The sequence below is a fragment of the Macaca mulatta genome, chromosome 9, assembly GCF_049350105.2.
Source record: "Macaca mulatta isolate MMU2019108-1 chromosome 9, T2T-MMU8v2.0, whole genome shotgun sequence".
In the NCBI taxonomy this organism is placed as follows: Eukaryota; Metazoa; Chordata; class Mammalia; order Primates; family Cercopithecidae; genus Macaca; species Macaca mulatta.
Genome location: NC_133414.1, coordinates 122,057,967 through 122,081,882, shown reverse-complemented (window position 1 = coordinate 122,081,882; position 23,916 = coordinate 122,057,967). Strand labels below are relative to the sequence as shown.

The 23,916-nt window shown below is 45.2% G+C and overlaps 1 protein-coding gene across 6 annotated transcripts in view; it reads left to right on the top strand.

The window, feature by feature from the left end:
- The first annotated feature begins 1,480 nt into the window (after window positions 1-1,480).
- Window positions 1,481-23,916, top strand: part of XPNPEP1 (X-prolyl aminopeptidase 1) — a 62,766-nt gene continuing 40,330 nt past the window's right edge. Inside the window, exons 1-3 of one of the 6 annotated variants that reach the window (XM_077944986.1) lie at window positions 1,481-1,682; window positions 10,613-10,701; window positions 18,844-18,968. In XM_077944986.1, the coding sequence (XP_077801112.1) occupies window positions 18,852-18,968 (117 nt within the window). In that variant the 5' untranslated portion in view covers window positions 1,481-1,682; window positions 10,613-10,701; window positions 18,844-18,851. 6 annotated transcript variants of the gene reach the window in all.

Sequence of the window (23,916 nt, the reverse complement as noted above, 5' to 3'; positions counted from 1 at the left end):
ATGGAAAAAACGAAGTAGGGTAAGGGGGATTAGGAATATTGGAAGGATTTACAAGTTTAAATAGGATGGTCAGGGTAGGTGATACCTGAACAAAGACTTGAAGGAAAATGAGGAAGGGAGCCTCAATGTTTGGGGGATGAGCAAGTCCAAGAGCCCTGGGGCACGAGTTTTTTTCAAGGAGAAAAGGGCCCTGCTTTTTCAAGGAGAGTCAGGAGGCCATTTTAGCTGAAGAAGAGTGAGCAAGGTGAGAACAGGAGGAAATGTGGTTGGGGGCAGATCAAATGGAGCTTTCATCCTGAGTGAAACGAGGAATTAATGGAAAGTGCTGAGCAGAGAAGTCACCTGCTCTCACGCTTCAAAGGTCTGGTCTGGCGGCTTTGTTCAGTCCGGACTGTGCAGGTGCAGGGTGGTGGGGTGATATTTGGGGGGCTGCTGTAACCACATGGGTGGGGTGGTACAATCCTCTGATGCACATCAGAGGGTAGCAGGTGGAGGTGGTGTGACATGGTCAGATTAGGGGTCTATTTTGGAGGCAGGGACAACAAGATTTTTCTGGCAGATTAGATGTGGGGTGTGAAAGAGAAGAGGCAGGGAGGATTCCTAAATTTTTATCCCTTAAGAATAGCCATTGAGGCCGGGCGCGGTGGCTCAAGCCTATAATCCCAGCACTTTGGGAGGCCGAGACGGGCGGATCATGAGGTCAGGAGATCGAGACCATCCTGGCTAACACGGTGAAACCCCGTCTCTACTAAAAAAATACAAAAAACTAGCCGGGCGAGGTGGTGGGCACCTGTAGTCCCAGCTACTCGGGAGGCTGAGGCAGGAGAATGGCGTGAACCCGGGAGGCGGAGCTTGCAGTGAGCTGAGATCCGGCCACTGCACTCCAGCCTGGACGACAGAGCGAGACTCCGTCTCAAAAAGACTGCTGGAGAACGTTTTTGTTTTGCTTCGGTGCACTGGGAGTTCCAGGAGTTCCGTCTGGATGTTAAGTTTGAAGGGGCTATTTACTATTCAAGCGGAGCGGAGAGCTGGATTTTGAAGCTCTCTGGGGACATACTTTTGGGGACATTTCTAAAGCTTGAGACCCTGCTCCAAAGCCTCGAAGACCCTGTCGAGGTTCTTCCAGAGCCGGCCACGTCCCTCTCTTCTCAGCCCTCCTAAATTAAGCCGGAAAATCCCTGGGACAGTAGCCCCTTTATTCGGCAAGGTCCTTTTTCCTCTTTGAGGAGCGACGAGAAAAACGAATAAAAATGAAGACGCGCAGCAGCACCGCGTCCTTTCCCCGCTCGCTGCAGGGAGAGGCAACGCGGCCTGGTGTGCAAGAACAGGCTCCGCTCTGGGCCGCAGGCGCTGCTGCCACGATCCCCAGCTCCAGGCGTGTGGGCGGGGCCTGCGTGTAGGCGGGGCCGCGGCGCCAGGGCACGCCACAGGCGAGGGCGTGGCCGACCCGGCGCTCGCCCGCCCGCCTGGTCTCGCGCTTCCCTCGCGCCGGCCCTTCAGCGGGTGATCAGCTGGTCTGCGCTCCCCTGACGTGGGCTGGGGCACGTCACCGCCGAATGGCAGCCTCCAGAAAGCCACCGCGAGTAAGGTGAGGGCACTCCACCGGGAGCCGCCGTCCGGGCAGCGTGCAGCCCTCACTGCGCGGCCGCGTGTGTTGCACCTCGGCAGGCAGGGACGCGCGGGTGAGGAGCCCGGCCCGCCGCAGTCTGGCTAGGGCCGCGCTCTCCGGAGCCCCGGAACGGGAGAAGGGGGAGGGGGTCCATGAAGCCGGGCGAGATCCTGTTCGTTTCCGGCGGGTCGGTGGGCACGGGGGCGGCCCGAGCCCGGTTCCTGGACGCGTGTGCCCGCGGAACTGCAGCACTCGGCTCGAGGGGGCGGCGGCCGTCACAGATCCCGGCCCGCGGGAAGGCCCCGCTCATGGTGGAAGTTGGCCCCTCCTGGCCCTTCCTCGTGCCCGGCGAGGTGGGCGAGCCTCTGCCCTGGCTCCTGTTACCCAGGAATCCAAACCTCAAGTTACAATCTCGACAATACTGACTCCTGCAATTCGCTCTACTGATCTGTCACCGCCACAAGGATAGACGGTCGCGGGCTCCTCCCCACCCAAATGGTTTCAGAGGCTGTGTAAGGGGCTATTTTAGTATAACCTCCAGGAAAATCCCCCCAGTAGCCTGCCCTCGTCTCTCCTTGGGCACAGGAAGGTGAGAAGGATAATTTCCCGGCCTCAAGTTAAACATGTTTTAGTTTATTCCCCTCCCATAACCAGGGTATACTTATCAGAGCCTCTGATAAAGTGGGAGACGAAGAGAGGTGTTCAGAGTTCATGGAGGCCACAGGCCACTCCCTGCCCATCCCCAAGGGGTCACCCACCTGCTAATCGCTTGAGACATGAAAGCAGTCACTTTGCAGCGTGGCCAGCCTTTCTTGCCGAACACAGACTATGGCTCTTGGCTTGTGTTTGTAAGTAGGGGGGGTCCCAAACCTACCTTGACCTGGATTTGCCCTTGCCACAGCTTGTTAGCGGTGAACAGAAAGCCAGACCCACCGTGTGGAAGTATGTGGGGAGGGGTGGAGAACTTCCATCTGGAAGGAGCTTCCTGTAAGTGAAGTGCTGGAAATGGAGTCAGGCAAGTGGAATGATGAGTTAGGCTGTGGGCCTCAGGTGGCCTTCGAAGGCCACAGTGATCTGTGCTAGATTTATGGACGCACAGCCTTTTAGGAGCAGAAGAGTCTTTTCTACACCAGCTGGTAGAGTCTTTTACTTCAAAGGAAAGTCCAGTGACAGGCTGAGAGAGGGGAGGCCATTTTCCGTAGGCGCCTCCCCTACTGGTAGAATTTGAGTGCCATCCAGTGTAAAAGTGAGCACTTCTTTCAGTTTAAGTAGTGCAAACTGAACTCCAATTGATTTAGGTAAAATGGGGTTGAGCTGGCTTCTAGTGTGGCTGACTCCAGGAGCACCACCAACATTGGCTTCAGACTTGGCTTCTCTTTTGCATCTCTTGGCTCTGATTTATTCAGTATCGGCTTCATTCTCAGGCAGACTTTCTCCTTATGGCAGGTTATGACAGCTCTAGGCTGACAGCCCCAGCAGAGAAGTTGAACCCTCCTTCCTAATGGAGCAGAAGTCCCCGATCTGATTCTCACTGGGCTGACTTAATTCTCATGTTCATCTGTGAAGCAATCATTATGGCCAGAGGGAGGGATTGACCAGCTCTGGGTCCCAGAACCTGATGGGTGTGTCGATAAGACTCCTTTGAATCCGTTGGGCTGAAATGGAGAGGGTACCTTCTCAAAAGGAAAACCAAGGTTCCCATCGAAAGGAGGGATTGATTCTGGGTAGGCAAAGGACAACATTGCTTACTTCCCAACTTTGGAACTTGTTCCAGTTTACCCTTGTCTCATCCCACTAGGTGTGATTGAGCATCTTGTTCCTTGTTTTGCCCCATGCTGAACACTACACATGTGTGATTCCCATGAACTGGGGATTGCAGGGGGGTGAGGTATTTGGAACCCTGCCAGAATTTCTTTGAAAAATAGGGAGAAGGCCTTTTCCAGTGCTGCCATAACCATCTTACACAAAGATTGAAAGTGCGCTGCATGCTTCTTGCCCCTTACCCACTTTGTGGCTCATCATGAAGTTGAGAAGGTGAAGGTCGAAGAAGTTCTGGGAAGGGTAGGGGCACTGAGCTGGAAGTTGGGAGGCCTGAACGCTGGTTCTGGCTGTGTCAGCACTTACCTGTAAGGCCTTGAGCTCGTCATTTGATCTCTGTTTCTTGGTTTGCTGGTCTAGAGGAAGGAATTGGGTTGGATAGTCCCTGAGGTATATTCTTCTAGCTCTTAACATTTAACGATACTTGTGCTTTAAAAGAGAACTTAAGAATTTTATTTGTCCAAACAAGCGAAGGGTGGATAGATCTTGGACTCTACAGAGACCAGGATATGACAAGAGCAGAGCAGCTGTAGTATTGAGCTGCTTTGTAGCTCCCGTGATCCTGACAGGAAGGTGGAGGTGTTGATGCTCACAGAGAGTTTGAGCTCACCTGTCAGACCTGGTTTCTGGTCTTGGCTTTGCAGCTACTGAGTTATATGGCCTATGGTAAGTTATCTTTGCTTTTTTCTTCTGTAAAATGAATGAATAGGATTACCTCAAGATAACCTTGGCTAGGCATGGTGGCTCACATCTATAGTCCCAGCACTTTGGGAGGCTGAGGTGGGAGGATCACTTGAGGCCAGGAGTTTGAGACCAGACTGGGCAATGTAGTGAGATCCTGTCTCTTCAGAAAATTATTAAAAAAAAAAAAATCAGGTGGGTGTGATGGCACATGCTTGTAGTCCTAGGTCCTTGGGAGATTGAGGCAGGAGAATTGCTTGAGCTCAGGAGTTTGAGGCTGTGGTAACCTAAGGTTGTGCAACTGCACTCTAGCCTGAGTGACACAGCAAGACCCTGTCTCTAAAAAAAAGATAACCTTCCAACTCTGTAGTCATGTGTCTGAACCAGTCGTTGGGATCACTTACTTATCAGCTTAGAAACTTATGTATGAAGTAATGGGAAATTGGGTGAGAATCTGACTTGTATCTCTGTCCACAAGAAAGAGACGTTATAAAATTTATAATGGCTTTATTGAGATACAACTCACTTACATGCAATTCATCTGTTAAAATGTACAATTCAAGTTATGAGTATAGTCACAGAGTTGTACAACTATCATCACAATCATTTTAGGTCATTTTCTTCATCCCCAGAAGAAATCCTGTTACCCACAATCAGTCACTCCTCATTTTTCCCGACCTCACCTCAGCCCTTGGCAACCACTAACACTGCATGTCTACTTCCTGTCTTTATAGATTTGTCTATTCTGGACATTTTATGTGAATAGAATCATATACTACGTGGTCTTTCGTATTAGACTTTTTCCCTTAGCATGTTTTCAAGAATCATGTATGTCGAGGTGTGATTTCTTTTTTCTTTTCTTTTTTTTTTTTTGAGACGGATCCTTGCTCTGTTGCCAGGCTAGAGTGCAGTGGCATGATCTCGGCTCACTGCAGCCTCCCCCTTCTGGGTTCAAGCGATTCTCCTGCCTCAGCCTCCTGAGTAGCTGGGACTACAGGAGTGCACCACCACACCCAGCTAATTTTTGTATTTTTAGTAGAGGCGGGGTTTCACCATGTTGGCCAGGATGGTCTCTATCTCTTGACCTCATGATCTGCCCGTCTCGGCCTCCCAAAGTGCTGGGATTACAGGTGTGAGCCACTGCGCCTGGCATTATTTCTTTTTATTGCCAAATAACATTCCATTGTACGGATAGATGCTTTTATTTATCCATTTATCAGTTGAGCATTTGAGTTGTGCCTACAATTTGGCTGTTACAAATAATGCAGCTATGAATATTTGTGTACAACTTTTTATAAGGATATATATTTTCAGTTTTCTTGATTATGTACCTAGGAATGGTTTTCCAAAGCCATTACACCATTTTACATTCTCATCAGGAATGTTTGAGGGTTCTAATTTTTTCCATACCCTCACTTGCCCTTGTTATTGTCAGTCTTTTTTATTATAACCTTCCTAGTGCATGTGAAGTGGTGTCACATTGTGGTTTCGATTTGTGTTTCCCTAATGACTAATGATATTGAACATCTTTTCATGTACTTCTTGGTCATTTGTGTACTTTTGCTGGAGAAATGTCTATTGAGATCCTTAGCCCATTTTAAAATTGGTTATATGTCTTTTTATTGTTGAGTTGTAATAGTTTTTTTTTTTTTTTTTTTTTTTGAGACGGAGTCTTGCTCTGTCGCCCAGGCTGGAGTGCAGTGGCGCGATCTCGGCTCACTGCAAGCTCCGCCTCCCGGGTTCACGCCATTCTCCTGCCTCAGCCTCCCGAGTAGCTGGGACTACAGGCGCCCACAACCGCGCCCGGCTAATTTTTTGTATTTTTAGTAGAGACGGGGTTTCACCGTGGTCTCGATCTCCTGACCTTGTGATCCGCCCGCCTCGGCCTCCCAAAGTGCTGGGATTACAGGCGTGAGCCACCGCGCCTGGCATAGTTTTTTTTTTTTTGAGACAGAGTCTCCCTCTCGCCCAGGCTGGAGTGTGGTGGCGCCATCTCAGCTTACTGCAGCCTCCACCTCCTGGGTTCATGCTATTCTCCTGCCTCAGCCTCCCGAGTAGCTGGGACTGTATACAGGCGCCCGCCAGCACAGCCAGCTAATTTTTTTGTGTTTTTAGTAGAGACAGGGTTTCACTGTGTTAGCCAAGATGGTCTCGATCTCCTGACCTCGTGATTTGCCCATCTCGGCCTCCCAAAGTGCTAGGATTACAGGCGTGAGCCACCGCACCCAGCGAGTTGTAATAGTTCTTTATGTATTCTGGATACTAGACTCAACAGATCTGCAGATATTTTCTCCTGTTCTGTGGGTTGTCATCCATTTTCTTGATGGTATCCTTTGAAACACAAACATTTTAAATTCTGATGAAGTCCAGTGTATCTCTTTTTTCTTTTGTTGCTGTGCATTTTGATTTGTGTCTCAAGAAGTCATTGCCTAATCCAAGGTCAGGCAGACTTATGTTTGTGCTTTAAGAGTTTTACAGTTTAGCTCCTATGTTTATGCCTGTGATCCATTTGTGTTAATTTTGTTTATGGTATGAGGTGGATTAAACTTCATTTTTCTTTTTTTGAGACAGGGTCTCTCTGTGTGACCAAGGCTAGACTGCAGTGGGGCGATCACAGCTCACTGCTGCCTCAACCTGTCTGGCTTAAGCGATCCTCCCACCTCAGCCTTCTAAGTAGTTGGGACCATCGGTGTGCACCACCAAACCTGGCTCATTTTTGTAAATTTTGTAGAGATGTGTTTTGCCATGTTGCCCAAGCTGGTCTTGAACCCTTGGACTCAGGCAATCTGCCTGCCTCAGCCTCCCAAAGTACTGGGATTACAGATGTGAGTAATTGTGCCTGGCTTTTTTTTTTTTTTTGAGACAGGGTCTTACTTTGTAACCCAAGCTGGAGTGCAGTGGTGCTATAATGGCTCACTGCAGCCTCGACCTCCAGGGTTCAAGTGATCCACCCCACCTTAGCCTCCAGAGTAGCTGGGACTACAGGTGCATGCCACCATGCCCGACTAATTTTTGTGTTTTTTGTAGAAATGGAGTTTTGCCACGTTGGAAACTTTATTCTTTTGCATGTGGATATTCACTTGTCCCAGCACCATTTGTTGAAGAGACTATTCCTTCCCCCATTGAATGGTCTTGGCATCCTCAAAAATCAGTTGACAGTTGTGAGGGTTTATTTCTGGACTCTTAATTCTGTTTTACTCATTTGTAAGTCCATTCTTATGCTAGTACCACACTGTCTGGTATTTAAGTTTGAAATTGGGATGGAAGAGTTCTTTTCAAGATTCTGTTCTTTTTCAAGATTGTTTTGGCTATTCTGGGTCCCTTGCATTTCCATATGAATTTTAGAATCTGCTTGTCAATTTCAGCCTACAAGCTAGCTAGAATTTTGGCAGGGAATGCATTGAGTCCATAGATCAATTTGGGAAGTACTGTCATCTTACCAATAGTAAACCTTCTAATCCATGACCATGGAATAGCTTTTGTTTATTTAGGTATTCTTCAGTTACTTTCAGCAGTCTTTTTTAGTTTTTATGGTGTACATTTTGCACTTCTTTTCTTAAATTTATTTTTAACTTTTTTTTGTTTTTGATGTTATTGTAAATGGACTTTTCTTAATTTTATTTTTGGATTGTTCATTGCAAGGATATAGAAGTCAAATTGATTTTTTAAATATTGATTTTTGTATCCTGTGTTCTTTTTTTTTTTTTTTTTTTTTTTGAGACGGAGTCTCACGCTGTTGCCCATGCTGGAGTGCAGTGGTGCGATCTCGGCTCACTGCAAGCTCCGCCTCCTGGGTTCACGCCATTCTCCTGCCTCAGCCTCCTGAGTAGCTAGGACTACAGGCGCCCGCCACCGCGCCCGGCTAATTTTTTGTATTTTTAGTAGAGATGGGGTTTCACTGTGGTCTTGATCTCCTGACCTTGTGATCCGCCCGCCTCGGCCTCCCAAAGTGCTGGGATTACAGGCTTGAGCCACCGCGCCCGGCCGTATCCTGTGTTCTTGATGAACTCAGTTATTGGTTCTAATTTTGTTTGTGGATTGTTTAGGATTTTCTGTATTCAAGATTATGTCATTTGCAAATAGAGATAGTTTTACTTCTTCTTTTCTAAACTGGATGCCTTTTGTTTCATTTTCTTGCCTCCTTACCCTAGATAGAACTTCTGGCATGATGTTGAATAGAAGTGCCAAGAGTAGACATCCCTGTCATGTTCCTGATCATAGGGGAAAGCATTTAGTCTTTCAACATTAAGAATGATGTTAGCTGTAGGTTTTGTAATACCCTTTGTCAGGTTGAGGACTTTTTCTTCTAGTTTGCTGAGTACTTTTATCTTGAAAGGACATTGGATTTTGTCATGCTTTTTCTGCATTTGTTGAGAAGACCAGGTAGATTTTGTTCTTTATTCTGTTGATATGGCCTATTATAGTAATTGATTTTTCATATATTGAGCCAACCTTGTATTCCTGGGATAAGTCTCACTTGGCGATGATGATCCTTTTTATGTTGTTCTAGATTCAGTTTGCTGGTATTTTGTTGAGAATATTTGTATTTATATTTTACAAGACATATTGGGGTGTCTTACTTTTTTATGAAAGAATAATATGTTTACCCTAGTTAAGAACATCCCATTCTGTCCAGTAAAACTAAAGTCACAGCCATATGAAAGTAGGCCTAGAGTCATTGGTAAAGCTGCCTGGTTATCTGGTTCTGGCTGTGTGGTAGACTGAGCTAATGTGTCCCTCTCTATCTTTACCAACATGTAAACATGTGGTTAAATTATAACTTAATCAACTTTGAGTTCATAGCTAAGTAAAATTCAAAACCTTTTCTATGGCCCACAGTAGGCCCCCTGGTGCCTCTATGACGTTGTCTCTGAACCACTTACCTCCCCATCCCCTGATACAATCACACTGTGCTGGCCTTCTTGCTTTTCCTCAGGTACACTAGACATACTCCTGCCTCATGGTCTTTGCACTTGCTGTTCTCCTGGAACATTGTTCCCCTAGCCGTTCACATGGCTTGCTTCCTCACTCTTTTTAGGTCTGTGTTAAAATGTTGTCTGTTACCAGAGAGGCTGTCCCTGGCTACCCCATATGAAATAATCCTTCCCCTTACCTCCTTGATGCTTTCTTCCCCTTGCCCTGCTTTACTTTTTTTCACAAAACAAGTTCTTATTACCTGACATACTGTGTACTTGTTTTGTGTCTGTTGCCTTCTCTTCCCTATCCTCTCCCCAATCTCCCTGCCTTGCCCCATGTACATTTGTTAAAGTCAGAGATCTTGTCTGTTTTGTTCACTGTTGTGTCCAGAACAGGGCCCGGATTATGGAAGATTTTTCAATAAATATTTGTTGACTGAATGACCTTGAAAGAAAGAGAAATCCTCAAGTGCCAAAAATGTAGAGGGAACCTAACACCTGAATGGTATACTAGTAACCTGAGCCTGGGAAAATGATCAGATGCAGATATAGACCTTCATGCCTGGTGTCCAGGGCATTAGACTATCCCCATATGGGAACAAGAAGTTTGTGTGCAAATCTTCTAGCTATGAAATTAATGTGAAAGTCTTAGAAGCAAGCAATCACAGAACTGCTTGTACAAACCAGGACCCATCACATTCTTATAGATAAATAGTCTCTATTGAAGATAAGCTCTTAATAAAAGATCGATCACAAAGCACAGAAGGAATGAACCACCAAGAGGGAGAGGCAGCAGACCCAGCAGACATGAGGGTTAGTCTCCCAAGATTTGTTTGAAAGTATGGGAGAAATTATAAAATAAGGGCCTAAAATAATGAAGGCACAAAGAGAAGGCATAGAAACCAGAGTGAAAGAATAGGACACCATAAAGAAAGAACAGGCCGATGTGAAAAAGAATCAAATAGAACTTGTGTAAGGAAAAAACATAGTCATTGAAAGTAAGTCTTCTTAGTCTAGTTAAACAGGAAGTTAGACATAGCTGAAGAGAATTTATGAACCGAAAGCTAGAACTGAGGTTAACCTGCAATGGCGATGTTTTACGCCTGCAAGTTTTACATCAAACTTTTATTTATTCTGCCACTGATAATGGGGGTGAGAGTTCTTCTGATTCATGTTAGAGAACTGTTTTTTTTTTTTTCTTTTTATTTTGAGACGGAGTCTCGCTGTGTCTCCCAGGCTGGAGTGCAGTGGCGTGATCTCGGCTCACTGCAAGCTCCGCGTCCCGGGTTCACGCCATTCTCCCGCCTCAGCCTCCCAAGTAGCTGGGACTACAGGCGCCCGCCACCACGCCCGGCTAGTTTTTTGTATTTTTAGTAGAGACGGGGTTTCACCATGTTAGCCAGGATGGTCTCGATCTCCTGACCTCGTGATCCACCCGCCTCGGCCTCCCAAAGTGCTGGGATTACAGGCTTGAGCCACCGCGCCCGGCCTTAGAGAACTGTTAAGTTAAGCAATGCCTCTTCTGATTGAGCCTTGCCACTTTTATTGTGGTCAAAGTCTGCAAATTCCTGTTCTTTCTCTCCTTAAGGGCGAATCACCAGGATTTTCAGCTGAGAAATTTAAGAATAATTGAACCTCACGAGGTGACACACTCAGGAGACACAGGTGTGGAAACAGGTAATAATTTTGTCTGGAAATTAGATGGAACATCTGTAAAGGATTTTAGATCTTCACCCCAACCCCAGGTTGGGTGAGAAAAGAGGGTAAGGAATTAGTAATAGATCATGACTGGGCGTGAGTACCTGGAAGTTAAAAACCATTTTGTGGCCGGGCGCGGTGGCTCAAGCCTGTAATCCCAGCACTTTGGGAGGCCGAGACGGGCGGATCACGAGGTCAGGAGATCGAGACCATCCTGGCTAATATGGTGAAACCCCGTCTCTACTAAAAATACAAAAAACTAGCCGGGCGAGGTGGTGGGCGCCTGTAGTCCCAGCTACTCGGGAGGCTGAGGCAGGAGAATGGCGTAAACCCAGGAGGCGGAGCTTGCAGTGAGCTGAAATCCGGCCACTGCACTCCAGCCTGGGCGACAAAGCGAGACTCCGTCTCAAAAAAAAACAAAAAAAAACAAACAAAAAAAAACCATTTTGTTTTTTGGCTTCCTAAGTGGTTGGTTACTGTTTCTATATATTTACCATTTTTTAGAGAATTCCAACTTTTATTATTATTATTTTTTTTTGCGTTTTCCATTTTTGTCAGGGGGGTGGTGGTGGAGGAGGAGATAGGTTATTATTGAAAATGTTCTGTATTTCTCTAGTATAGTCCTTTATTGATTATCTTAGAAATTCGCTTTCAATTTTGGTCATAAGATTGCAAAATGAGAAAAGCTTATATTATTGTGCTTTATAAATTGAGTGTGCATTTAGGACAGTCTTTTTGGGAAATATTTCTTGGCTGTCCCTTCTCCCCAGAACTGGTTAATTGTCTGATGGGTTACCAGAAACCTGAATTCTGAAAAGTTGTGTATTACTGTATTTCTATCCCATGTAAGCCAGTACGGTTGTACCGACTACTCAGGAGAACCACTTTTTGTTTTTGTTTTTTTTTTTTTTTAGCTGACTGAAAAATTAATCTCTTTTTTTTTTTTTTTTTTTTGAGACGGAGTCTTGCTCTGTCGCCCAGGCTGGAGTGCAGTGGCACAATCTCGGCTCACTGCAAGCTCTGCCTCCTGGGTTCATGCTATTCTCCTGCCTCAGCCTCCCGAGTAGCTGGGACTACAGGCACCTGCCACCTCGCCCGGCTAATTTTTTGTATTTTTAGTAGAGACGGGGTTTCACCATGTTAGCCGGGATGGTCTCGATCTCCTGACCTCGTGATCTGCCTGCCTCGGCCTCCCAAAGTGCTGGAATTACAGGTGTGAGCCACCGCGCCTGGCCTGAAAAATTGATCTCTTAAAGTACATAAGAAACCATGCCTATCTAATCTCTGTTTGGAAGAGCAATGCTATAATTGCATGCAATTTTAGATCCTTTTTCTTTAAAAAATATAGATGTATCCCACACAGTTTGGACCATATTAGGAGGTAGCAGAGGAAGGAGGAAACAGAAAGTAAAGAAAGGAAAAAAGTGATGGAATCATCAAACTTGGAATTGGAAGATAACTTCTTTTTCTTTTTGTAATGTATGAGGAAATAGAGGTTAGGAAGCTTCAATTGCCTGAGGTTGTAGATCCCAGTTGGAAACTGGAGCTCACTTGTTTTGCTTCTGTCTTAGAACACTTTAAGCCTCTGTTATGTCCCCCAGATAATATGGTGTAATAGAGCATGGACCTGAGAATTGCGTAGACCTTGAGTCTATGGTTCCTGATGATCCAGCTGACTTGGGCAAGTACTTAACTCGTTTTAACTCCTGTTCCTTTATGTGTAAAATGAGAATAGTGAAACCTGCCTTGGAGAATTGTTGTGAGAATTAGCCACTAATGTATGTAAGTCCCTTAGCCTTCCCTCAGCTGTGCAACAGAGAAACAAAGCACTACCTCTAAAGCTATGGATGCTGGAAGAGCATCTATGCCTGTGTTAAGGTGCTGAAATTGGAGTAAATGGGCCCCTTCCATTCTTGTGACGAGACGTGGGAATTCCAGTTGGTGCTTCAGATCCAGATTCAAATATTTCTTGAGCTCCTGCAGTGTATTAGGTGCTGTGCATGGTGCTTTCACACATGTTATGTTTAATTTGCCTGGCCGCCAGTGAGATAAGTATGGTGTGCTTTTCATGTACAATCAGTGAAAAATCTTGTTTGTGATAAAGGCTGAAGTTGTGGGAACTTATTTCTAAAAGCAGACCTGTATATGCAAGACTTTTAAGTGAGTCATTGTCTGTAAGGCATAGTTTGAAAATATCTGGCAGTGTATAGGCTAATGTTTCATCATGGACTAGGCCTGTTGCTCTTGCCTTCCTACTTTCCTGCACACTTTGCTTAGCTCTTGACTGTTTCTAACATTTCTGAAAAGTCATAGGATATGGAATGAGCAGATGTCATAATACAGCACCTTGCAAGAGCCTATCTGTCACTGAAGATTCATTACTGTTCATTGAGTCTGAAAAAATCATAGACACGATGTTGTGAATTTGATTTAGCCATCTTCGAGTGAGCATATGTATATGTTAGTTATAGATACATGGATACAGAGATGACACCATCCCTGCCTTCAGGAGAAGTGGTATGTACACCTATTACATGATTTATCACATTGCATTTATGGTTAGTTGTACGTCTTACTCTAATAACATTAAACATGTACATGACGTTTGTTATTTGCCAGGAACTGTTTCTAAGTGCCATACGTATAGTAACTCATTTACTCCTTATTACAAATTACGAGGGTCATCAGCTACAACTTTCACTTCCTCCATCTTGGCTGCCTTTTCAACCAGTGCCACCTCAGTGGCTAGGACTTATATAATTGCACCAATTTTGTTCTCTCCTTAGCTCCAGCTGCTCACCCATTCAGTCACTTTCATCACCTGTTTTCCTTGTAGCTACAGCTGCCTCAGCCACCAGGGCCCACTGTATTCACTTCAGTGGTGGCTGCCTCACTGCCTCAGCCATTGCCTGTTACTGTCTTCTTCACCTTCACTGTTGCTGCCCCTGCCCCTTACCACATCTTAACTGTTGGTTATGGCGTTGAGACTTCTTTCATCATGTCTGATATTGATGATAGAGAAGTAGTTGCATTTCACCTAGAACATGAATGTGATGGGCCTGAAGGATGAGGAAGTAGGAAGAGGGAAAGTGTTGAGTGTCGATGGGGGCAGGTAGCATTGTGGAGAGGAGTGGCAGTGAGACTGATGAGGCTCATGATTCTGTGGGGGTCTGATCCACCAGTCACCAGGGGAAATGTGATGATGTGATGGTGGTGGTGATGAAGGTCAGAATGTGGAAATGAGGAGGCAGGTTGTGATGACTGGGAAGCAGAGGATGTTTTTGAAGAGTTCCAGTTTGTTTTTGTTGGTTTTTAGTTTGCAGTTGAAGATTTTGTGCTCATCATTGGTTGTGTTAACTTTATTGATGAAGTTAGTGACTGATAATATTGATACTATAATCAATACTAAACATCCAGTAGTGCCACCAAAATCCTTAAGTCAGAATGTACCTAAATGGAAGGCACATTCTATAAAGAAATAAATGATCTTGAAAGAAAGTATTTTGGACTCTTACATTTTTGCATTTTAAAACTCCTGAAGCCAAGGCTGTACTCCAGACCAGTTAAGTCAGATGTTCCCCAGATAGTCCTAATGCGCAGCCAGTGTTGAAGTCCTGCTCTAAAGAAAGCTTCGTTTTTGCTTGACTGTTTTTAAGAATGATTACTTGCTCAGAAATGTGATTTGAAAACACAATAAATCTATTCTGAAGCTCCTGAAAGATATCAGAGTAAAATTTTTAGATGCTGGCAAGCTTGTGAGATCACGGTGGGCTTTATTTTCAACCCCCAGTGGAGGTGTTGACATATAAACTTGGATCAGACCAGGTACTTCTGATCCCTTTTTCTCTGATAGGTGAGAAATTATAGGCTCAGTAGATTAGACAAAAGGAAAGGATAGCTGGATGCAGTGGTGTGTACCTGTAGTCCCACTTACTTGGGAGGCTGAGGTGGGAGGATCACTTGAGCCCAGGAGTCCAGCCTGGACAATGTAGTAAGACCCTGTCTCCCCTCAGAAAAAAAAAAGAATGCCCCTCTGAACAATATTCAGAAGCAGCTGTAATGCAAGGAACATGGATGTGCTTGAATTATGAGTAGGACAGTTTCCATTTACTCTTCCTTTGAGTACTCCTGTCTTCTGAGACTTCGGGGTTGAGTCCTAGGGCCTGCTTGTTGAAGTTGCCCTTGCTGCAGATGGTAAGTGAGGCACTTTTTCTAGCTTAAGATCAGTATGGTACCCTATAGGGGATTCTGTTGGAGATAACCATAACAACTGAGGCATAGAAGCCTAAGGTGCTGGTGATGATGAAAAGGAAGAAGCAAATGAGTATGCTAAAGAAAAAGATCCAAAAAGGACCTATGCCCAGCAGGGTTTAAGCTACAGTAAGTCAGGATGTCAGTCCTTGAAGATCACCTCATGTAATTGCCTTGATTTAACTCTCCATTACTTACAGAGTTGTATGTTACAATGTTTTTGATTAAGTAAAAATTTTTTTTTTTTTGAGATGGAGTCTTGCTCTGTCGCCCAGGCTGGAGTGCAGTGGCGTGAACTTGGCTCACTGCAAGCTGTGCCTCCCAGGTTCACGCCATTCTCCTGCCTCAGCCTCCTGAATAGCTGGGACTATAGGCGACCACCACCACGCCCGGCTAATTTTTTTGTATTTTTAGTAGAGACGGGATTTCACCACATTAGGCAGGATGGTCTTGAACTCCTGACCTTGTGATCCACCTGCCTCGGCCTCCCAAAGTGCTGGGATTACAGGCGTGAGCCACTGCGCCTGTCCAAATATTTTTATTTGTTAAAAAATGAGTTGGCAAACTCCAAAACACCAAAAACACCAAATGAGTTGAAATCTTATGTCCATCTAAAACCTGCACACAGATGCAGCTTTATTCATGGTTACCAGAACCTGGAAACAACCAATATGTCCTTCAGCAGGTGAATGGATAAATGGTGGTACATCCAGACAATGGAGTATTATTCAGGGCTAAAGAAATGAGCTATCAAGCAATAAAAAGACATAGAGGAACCTTAAATGCATATTCCTTTTTTTTTTTTTAAATTTTTTGAGACAGAGTTTCGCTCTTGTTGCCCAGGCTGGAGTGCAATAGTGCAATCTTGGCTCACCACAACCTCTGCTTCCTGGGTTCAAGCAATTCTCCTGCCTCAGCCTACCGAGTAGCTAGGATTACACGCATGTGCCCCCATGCCCAGCTAATTTTGTATTTTTAGTAGAGATGGGGTTTCTCTATGTTGGTCAGGGAGGTCTTGAACTCCCGACCTCAGGTGATCCGCCCGCCTTGGCCTCCCAAAGTGCTGGGATTACAGGTATGAGCCACCGTGCCTGGCTTAAATGCATATTCTTAAGTGAAAGAAGTCAGTCTGGAAAGGCTACATATTGTATGTTTCTGACTATATGACATTTTAGAAAAGGCAAAACTATGGAGACAGTAGAAAAGCTCAGTTATTGTCAGGGGTTAGAGGAGAGGCGGAGGGAGGAATGAATAGGCTGCATGTGCACAGAGAATTTTCAGGGCAGTGAAAGTACTCTGTGTGATGCTCTAATGGTGGATACATGCCATTACACATTGTTCAAAACCCATAGAATGTACAACACCACGAATGAATGCAGGAGTAAGCCGTGGACCTAGGGTGATGATGATGTGTTAATATAAGTTTATCCATTTTAACAAATGTACTACTCTGGTGGGGCATGCAGATAGTGGCAGGGGGCTATGTGTGTGTTGGAACTGAAGCTACATGGGAACTCTGTATTTTCTGCTCAGTTTTGCTGTGAACCTGTAACTGCTGTAAAAAATGAAGTCTATTAAAAATGGTTGGAAAAACTCATTCTACTTTGAATTCTAATAGTATAGTTTTGTGCCAGTGTATAGGATATAGTGAAATATGCATGATCACTATTCTATAATTGGCTCCTTCTGAAGTCGTTTTTTTTTATGTAGACATAGGACTACAGCTATGATGTTTATCAGAACATTAACTAATATCAGTGATTGTTGAGAAAAGGTCTTTTTGAAGAACCAACTAAAGTGGTTAAGTCAGCGTGCATCATCTGTGCTTCCACTTAGTGAGTACAAGAGACTATCCCTGACTATAGATATAGGTGAAACAAGTTTACGAATTTCTAGTAGGACCACAGTTAACATCTTTTACATTTCAGTTTAATTAGTTTTATATTTCTATTCCTATTTGTATTTTCTAAAGCTGGTGATTCCAGCTCTGGTTTTATTTGAATGGTAGACTCCCCTGGAGCCTTGGGACTTCGTTTGAAAACCTTGGGTCTCATCCACTCCTGCCATACTTTAGATAAAGTATTGAGACAGAGTCTCGCTCTGTTGCCTAGAGCTGCAGTACAGTGGCGTGATCCTGGCTCACTGCAAGCTCTGCCTCCCGGGTTCACGCCATTCTCCTGCCTCAGCTTCCCAAGTAGCTGGGACTACAGGTGCCTGCCACCACGTCTGGCTAATTTTTTTTGTATTTTTGGTAGAGATGGGGTTTCACTGTGTTAACCAGGATGGTCTTGATCTCCTGACCTCGTGATCCACCCGCCTCGGCCTCCCGAAGTGCTGGGATTACAGGCATGAGCCACCGTGCCTGGCCACTCCTGCCATACTTTAAAAGAGGAGAACAGAGCATTGAGGCCCTGGCCCCCTTCTCCCTTGCACAGCTGGTTGGTAGCAGGTATTCACTAGAAGATAAGACTTCTGACTCCTAGTGGACGGAACTTTCTTCTCTAAATCTAGCTGGGTATTTACCAAAAAGTTTATAAAACATACTTCTTTTAAAGCAGTCAAATTTAAAAAGCAGAAAAATACAAGAAGACAATAATCACTCCAAATTTACTTACTCAAAGGTAACCACTCTTAACACTTGGGTGACTGTCCTTGTAGAAACTTCTCTCTGCATATATACATACACAATTTTAAATAAGAACAATCTATATGTGGTTTTTTTTTTTTGGTTATCTTTTTTTTTGTTTTTGTTGTTGTTTGTTTTTTTTGAGATGGAGTCTTAGTCTTTTGTCAGGCTGGAGTGCAGTGGTGTGGTCTCAGGTCACTGCAACCTCTGCCTCCCGAGTGCAAGCAATCCTGCCTCAGCTTCTGGAGTAGCTGGCACTACAGGCACGTGCCACCACACCTGGCTAATTTTTAATATTTTTGTAGAGATGGGGTTTCACTGTATTGGCCAGGATGGTCTCGATCTCCTGACCTTGTGATCTGCCTGCTTTGGCCTCTCCTAAAGTGCTGGGATTACAGGCGTGAGCCACCTTACCTGGCCTGTCATCTGTTTTTAATCACCCACAAGTGTTCTCTAGGTATCAAATATGTAATCAAATATGTAAGTCTATGTAATTCTTTTCTAGGTCTGTGTAATTTGTAATGAGTACACAGTATACTGTTGTATGTATTATAGTTTAACTATTAACTATAAAATCATACACTTCTCCTGTTTTTTTCCTACTATAAACAAAGATAAACACCTAAATTTCTGTATACTTGTTTATCTCCTATTCATGAGTGAAATCCTAGGAGTGACAGAGGTAACCAGTCAATTTGAAAATGGTTAGTAGCTAAACTTTGCTGGCCACAAATGGCTACTTGGAGGTAGTATTTAAGAACTGTGGGCCGGGCGCGGTGGCTCAAGCCTGTAATCCCAGCACTTTGGGAGGCCGAGGCGGGCGGATCACAAGGTCAGGAGATCGAGACCACAGTGAAACCCCGTCGCTACTAAAAATACAAAAAAAAAAATTAGCCGGGCGCGGTGGCGGGCGCCTGTAGTCCCAGCCACTCAGGAGGCTGAGGCAGGAGAATGGCGGGAACCCGGGAGGCGGAGCTTGCAGTGAGCCGAGATCGCGCCACTGCACTCCAGCCTGGGCAACAGCGTGAGACTCCGTCTCAAAAAAAAAAAAAACAAAAAACAACTGTGAACATTAGTGTTTCTGGCAGCTTTGGTCTCGGTCTGGTGGTGGGGTGGTCAGTTTGAAGACCTAACTGGGAGTGGGTCAGAACGTGGAAGGCACTCCTCTCTGGGGCCCACTTCGAACTGGACATTGAATTGCAGGGGGCAGGCTGGTTTTGAAATAAACTCTCGTGTTGTTGCAGACAGCAGAATGCCTCCAAAGGTGACTTCAGAGCTGCTTCGGCAGCTGAGACAAGCCATGAGGAACTCTGAGTATGTGACTGAACCGATCCAGGCCTACATCATCCCATCGGGAGATGCTCATCAGGTACTGCGTGGAAATGGGCTGTGATGGAACTCCTCAGCCTCTCCTTTCTTTTCAGTCTTTTTTTTGCCCAGCCCTAATGCGTTTGTGGGATTCTAATTGTCAACCCACAACCAGGGCCACAACCAGGCCCTTCCAGGGCTTGCTATGGGGATCTGTGTCCAGTAGGTCTCACTGAATGCTTGTGGATTGGCCCTGGGTTCCTTGATTCCAGTGACTTAGCCATCTTTCAATGAAGAATTAGTGGGCAAATTAAGGGACAGAAGTTCTGGAACTTTCTGTTGCTGGCATACTCCACATCTCGTCTGCCACACTCTTTTCCTAGCAGAATTGTTTGCCCTGTCTTTCTTTTGCCCAACCCAGGAGAGTTGGAGAGGCAGAGACCTCATGTGATAGGGTTGACGGGCAGTAGGGTAAAAGGATTCTGGGATCCAGTGTGAGGTCATTGAGTCAGCAAGTGTTTGAGTGCTTACACTGTGGTTATGGTGCTGTAGGGTTCAAAGATGAACTTAAGGTTGAATGTCTGCTCTCACTGGGGTTATGGTTTAGTGAGAGATGAAATAATATAAGAGTGCTATTCTTCCACAGAATCATCTGTAAGTATAGTTTTCCCAACCTTTGCTTATGTGTAAGGCCCTACCCATCTCAGGTATTAGACATGATACAGAGATGAGAATTGTTCCTGGTTTTAAGAAGCATACAGCTTAATAATGGAGTTTAGATGTACATGCACATACCTGTATTGTAAAATGTGGTAAGTGTGATCAAGAAAATCCGGACAGAAGGCTGTGGAAGTTTGAGGGTGAGAGGGGAAGATAATGAAGAGCTTCATGGCGCAGGGGAGGCATTTGAATTGGACCTTGAAGGATGGGTGGAGTTTGGGTAAATAGAGGGATGGGGTGGAGGAGGAGGAAAGAGGTTCTAGGTAAAAGTATTAGTGGCAGCGAAGGTAAGAAACAGGGAAGCTTCGAGTGCTTTTCAGAAACAATGGGACAGGTTTCCCTGGCAAGAGACCAGGGAAGTAAAAAGCAGTAGTGGGAAATAAAACTGTTGTTATAGGATTCTTCAGTTGCAGGTTATAGAAACTGCCTTGAGATACCTTGATCAGTAAAAATGCTTTATAAGGATTCAAGGGCAGAGCCACCATATTGGCACAACGCCAGATTGTGAATGGTGTTCTCAGAGTTATGCATATCAGGGCCTCAGATAGGGTGTCTTGTGGAAGCTGAGGGCAAGAATGCAGCAGGCCCTCAAGAGGAACTGGGACGGGAGGGTTTTCAGGTCTTGCTGCATATCAGTTTCTTTTCTTCAGCCAACTGGGTGGGTCGTATAAACCTGACAACACCTACATTTATATCTTTTCCTCTCTTAGTTTCAAAATACCAGATTGAGCTAGAACTTTAATCCCTCAAATTCAAAGTCCAGGGTGAGAACTTGATTGGTATATGTAGCAACTTGGTTCTGTATGGTCCTGGTTACTCTGTGTGTGTGCACGTGCGCGTGTCTGTGTGTCTGTGTCTGTGTGTGTGTCTGTGTGATGTCAGACATGAGTAATGGGGGTCTACCAGTCCACCATAATGGAGGGGGTGGTAGATAAGGGTATTTCTGTAAGTTGAGCAAGATCCCAAAACATATCCATTCTGGCTGGCTGACTTCTTGCCTCTCCCCAGAGTTCCTAGTCTACATGGTTGTGACAATGTCAGGCCTGTGTTAACCTGGGGACCACTCAACCACAAGATTGGATCTCTGCCTGGAGACATGGATTTCCTAGCCTTAGGGGCAAATGAAGGGCTTCAAATGAATAACCAAGGGGATCGGATGTCTGAGACAACGGTATGAAGTTTAGGATACTTTTTTAGGATACTTTGATGTTTAGAACAGTGTTCCCCAAACTGTGTTCTTCAGTATTCCTGTTGTGTCTTGTAAGATGCTCTACAAAAAATATATTTGTTAGTTGAGAAAATGAAATGAGCTGAACAGCGTTTTTTTATTGTGGTAAAAAAAGTGTAATATGACATTTATTTTAATCATTTAAAAATGTACAATACTGTAGTGTTAACTACATGCACTTTTTTTTTTTTTTTTTTTGAGACAGAGTCTCGCTCTGTTGCCCAGGCTGGAGTGCAGTGGCTGGATCTCAGCTCACTGCAAGCTCTGCCTCCCGGGTTCACGCCATTCTCCTGCCTCAGCCTCCCGAGTAGCTGGGACTACAGGCGCCCGCCACCTCGTCCGGCTAGTTTTTTGTATTTTTTAGTAGAGACGAGGTTTCACTGTGTTAGCCAGGATGGTCTCCATCTCCTGACCTCGTGATCCACCCGCCTCGGCCTCCCAAAGTGCTGGGATTACAGGCTTGAGCCACCGCACCCGGCCTGCATGCACATATTGTTGTGCAACAGATCTCTAGAACTTTTTCATCTTGCAAAACTGAAACTGTATATCGATTAAACAGTTCCTCCCAATCTCTCTTCTCCCCTCCTATCCCTGGCAACCACCATTCTACTTTCTCTTTCTAAGATTTTGCCGGCCCAGTCATGGTGGCTCACGCCTGTAATCCCAGCACTTTGGGAGGCCGAGGCAGGCGGATCATGAGGTCAGGAGTTGGAGACCAGCCTGATCAACATGGTGAAACCCTGTCTCTACTAAAAATACAAAAATTAGCCAGGTGTGCTGGCACGCGCTTGTAATCCCTCCGCTCAGGAGGCTGAGGCAGGAGAATTTGCTTGATCCTGAGAGGCGGAGATTGCAGTGAGCCAGCTGAGATTGAGCCACTGTACTCCAGTCTGGGTGACAGAGCGAGATTCCGTCTCAAAAAAAGTTTGCCTACTTTAGATAACGCATGTAGTTGGAATCATGCAGTATTTGTCTTTTTGTGACTGGCTTATTTCACTTAGCATAGTGCCCAAGGTTCATCCATGTTGTAACGTATAACAGGATTTCTTTCTTTTATAAGGCTGAATAATATTCCATTTTATTTAGAGACTTTTTTTTTTTTTTTTTTTTTGAGACGGAGTCTCGCTCTGTCGCCCAGCCCAGGCTGGAGTGCAGTGGCGCGATCTCGGCTCACTGCAAGCTCCGCCTCCCGGGTTCACGCCATTCTCCTGCCTCAGCCTCCCGAGTAGCTGGGACTACAGGCGCCCACAACCGCGCCCGGCTAATTTTTTGTATTTTTAGTAGAGACGGGGTTTCACCGTGGTCTCGATCTCCTGACCTTGTGATCCGCCCGCCTCGGCCTCCCAAAGTGCTGGGATTACAGGCGTGAGCCACCGAGCTCGGCCTTTTTTTTTTTTTTTTTTTTTAACCTGTTCTGTGGATGGTCATTTCAGTTTTTTCCACCTCTTGGCTATTGTGAGCAATGTTGCAATGAACATGGGTTTGCAAATATCTTTTTAAGATCCTGTTTTCCATTCTTTTGGATATATGCCCACAAGTGAGATTGCCAGATCATATGATCCTTCTATTTGTAATTTCTGGGGGAGCTTCCATACTGTTTTCCACAGCACCTGTACTATTTTACATTCCCACCGATGGTGCACAGGGTTCCAGTTCTTCCACTTCCTCACCAACACTCGTTATTTTTTGTTTTGTTGTGAGGTGATGGCTCATTGTAGATTTGATTTGTATTACCTGATGATTAGTGTTGTTGAGTATCTTTTCATATGCTTTTTGGTCCCATTTGTATATTTTGTTTGGAGAAAATGTTTATTCAAGTCCTTTGCCCCTGTGAGTTTCATAGCTGCAGGACTTCTCAGGGCCTTTAATATGCTGACGTGCACTCTGTACCTCTAAGGAGGGGATAAAGTATTCAACTTTTTTCGGACTTAAATGTCCATGGAATTTTCCTAGTTATTTCAGGGATGGGGTGGGAGAATCTAGTGTTCCATGGAATACCTTTATGTGTTGTTCTGTGATAGCACTTTTCATCCGATGATGGGTCTTGCATGTAGAGGTGGATGAAGGGAGAGGTCAAAGTGAGAGGTATATTCAGGCACCAGCTCACTGGCTGTTCAGCCTGGCAGAATATAGGAAAAGTAGAATATCAAGCTGGAAGCGGGGTGGTGGCATGTGAGGAGGCCATGAGGCTGGGTACATAACTGTTAAATTTAGTAGGCAGTGGGACGGTGAGGTTCATCTGTGTTCTTTAGAATAGACAAATAAGATTGATCAACTTCAGGCTGGGTGTGGTGGCTCATGCCTGTAATCCAAGCATTTTGGAAGGCTGAGGCGGGCCGATTACCTGAGGTCAGGAGTTCAAAACCAGCCCGTCTCTGCCAAAAAATACAAAAATTAGCTGGGTGTGGTGGCTCATGCCTGTAGTCCTGACTTCTTGGGAGGCTGTGGTGGGAGAATCACTTGAACCTGGGAGTGGAGGTTGCAGTGAGCTGAGATCATGCCACTGCGCTCCAGCCTAGGTGACAGCGCAAGATCCTGTCTCAAAAAACAAAAAAACAAAAAAACAACAAAAAAAATTTGACCAACTTCATATGAAGCAAAGTATCATCTTGACCAAGGACTGGATGAGGAAGTAGGCTGGCCACTGTGATTTGGGCCTGAGTTATGGTAGGAGTCGTAGGTAGCAGAGGAGCTGGGCACTCCCCTGTTTAAGAAGGGCAGACCATTGCCTTGTCTTCAAGGAATTTTGTTTTTTCTTTGGGCCCCTCTGATGAGCTAGCTCTTCCTTGTTTCCTGTCAGTCCCAGGCCTCAGCCTTTGGATGTGGGCTTCATGTCACATGGATTCTCTGCTGGACTCACCAGTGGCATTTTTAATTTGCTGCCCTTCAAGCATTGGACAGTTGCCCTAGGCCAATTTGATTGCAGTCACCCTATTAGTGTTGAGCAGATGGTGGTTCCTGCAACTGGAGCACATTATGATTATGTAGCAGTTGGTCTGGGCAGTTCTGTAAGTCCCCTGGCACAGTTGTCTGAAATTGGGGCCCTCCTCCGAAAGGGTTC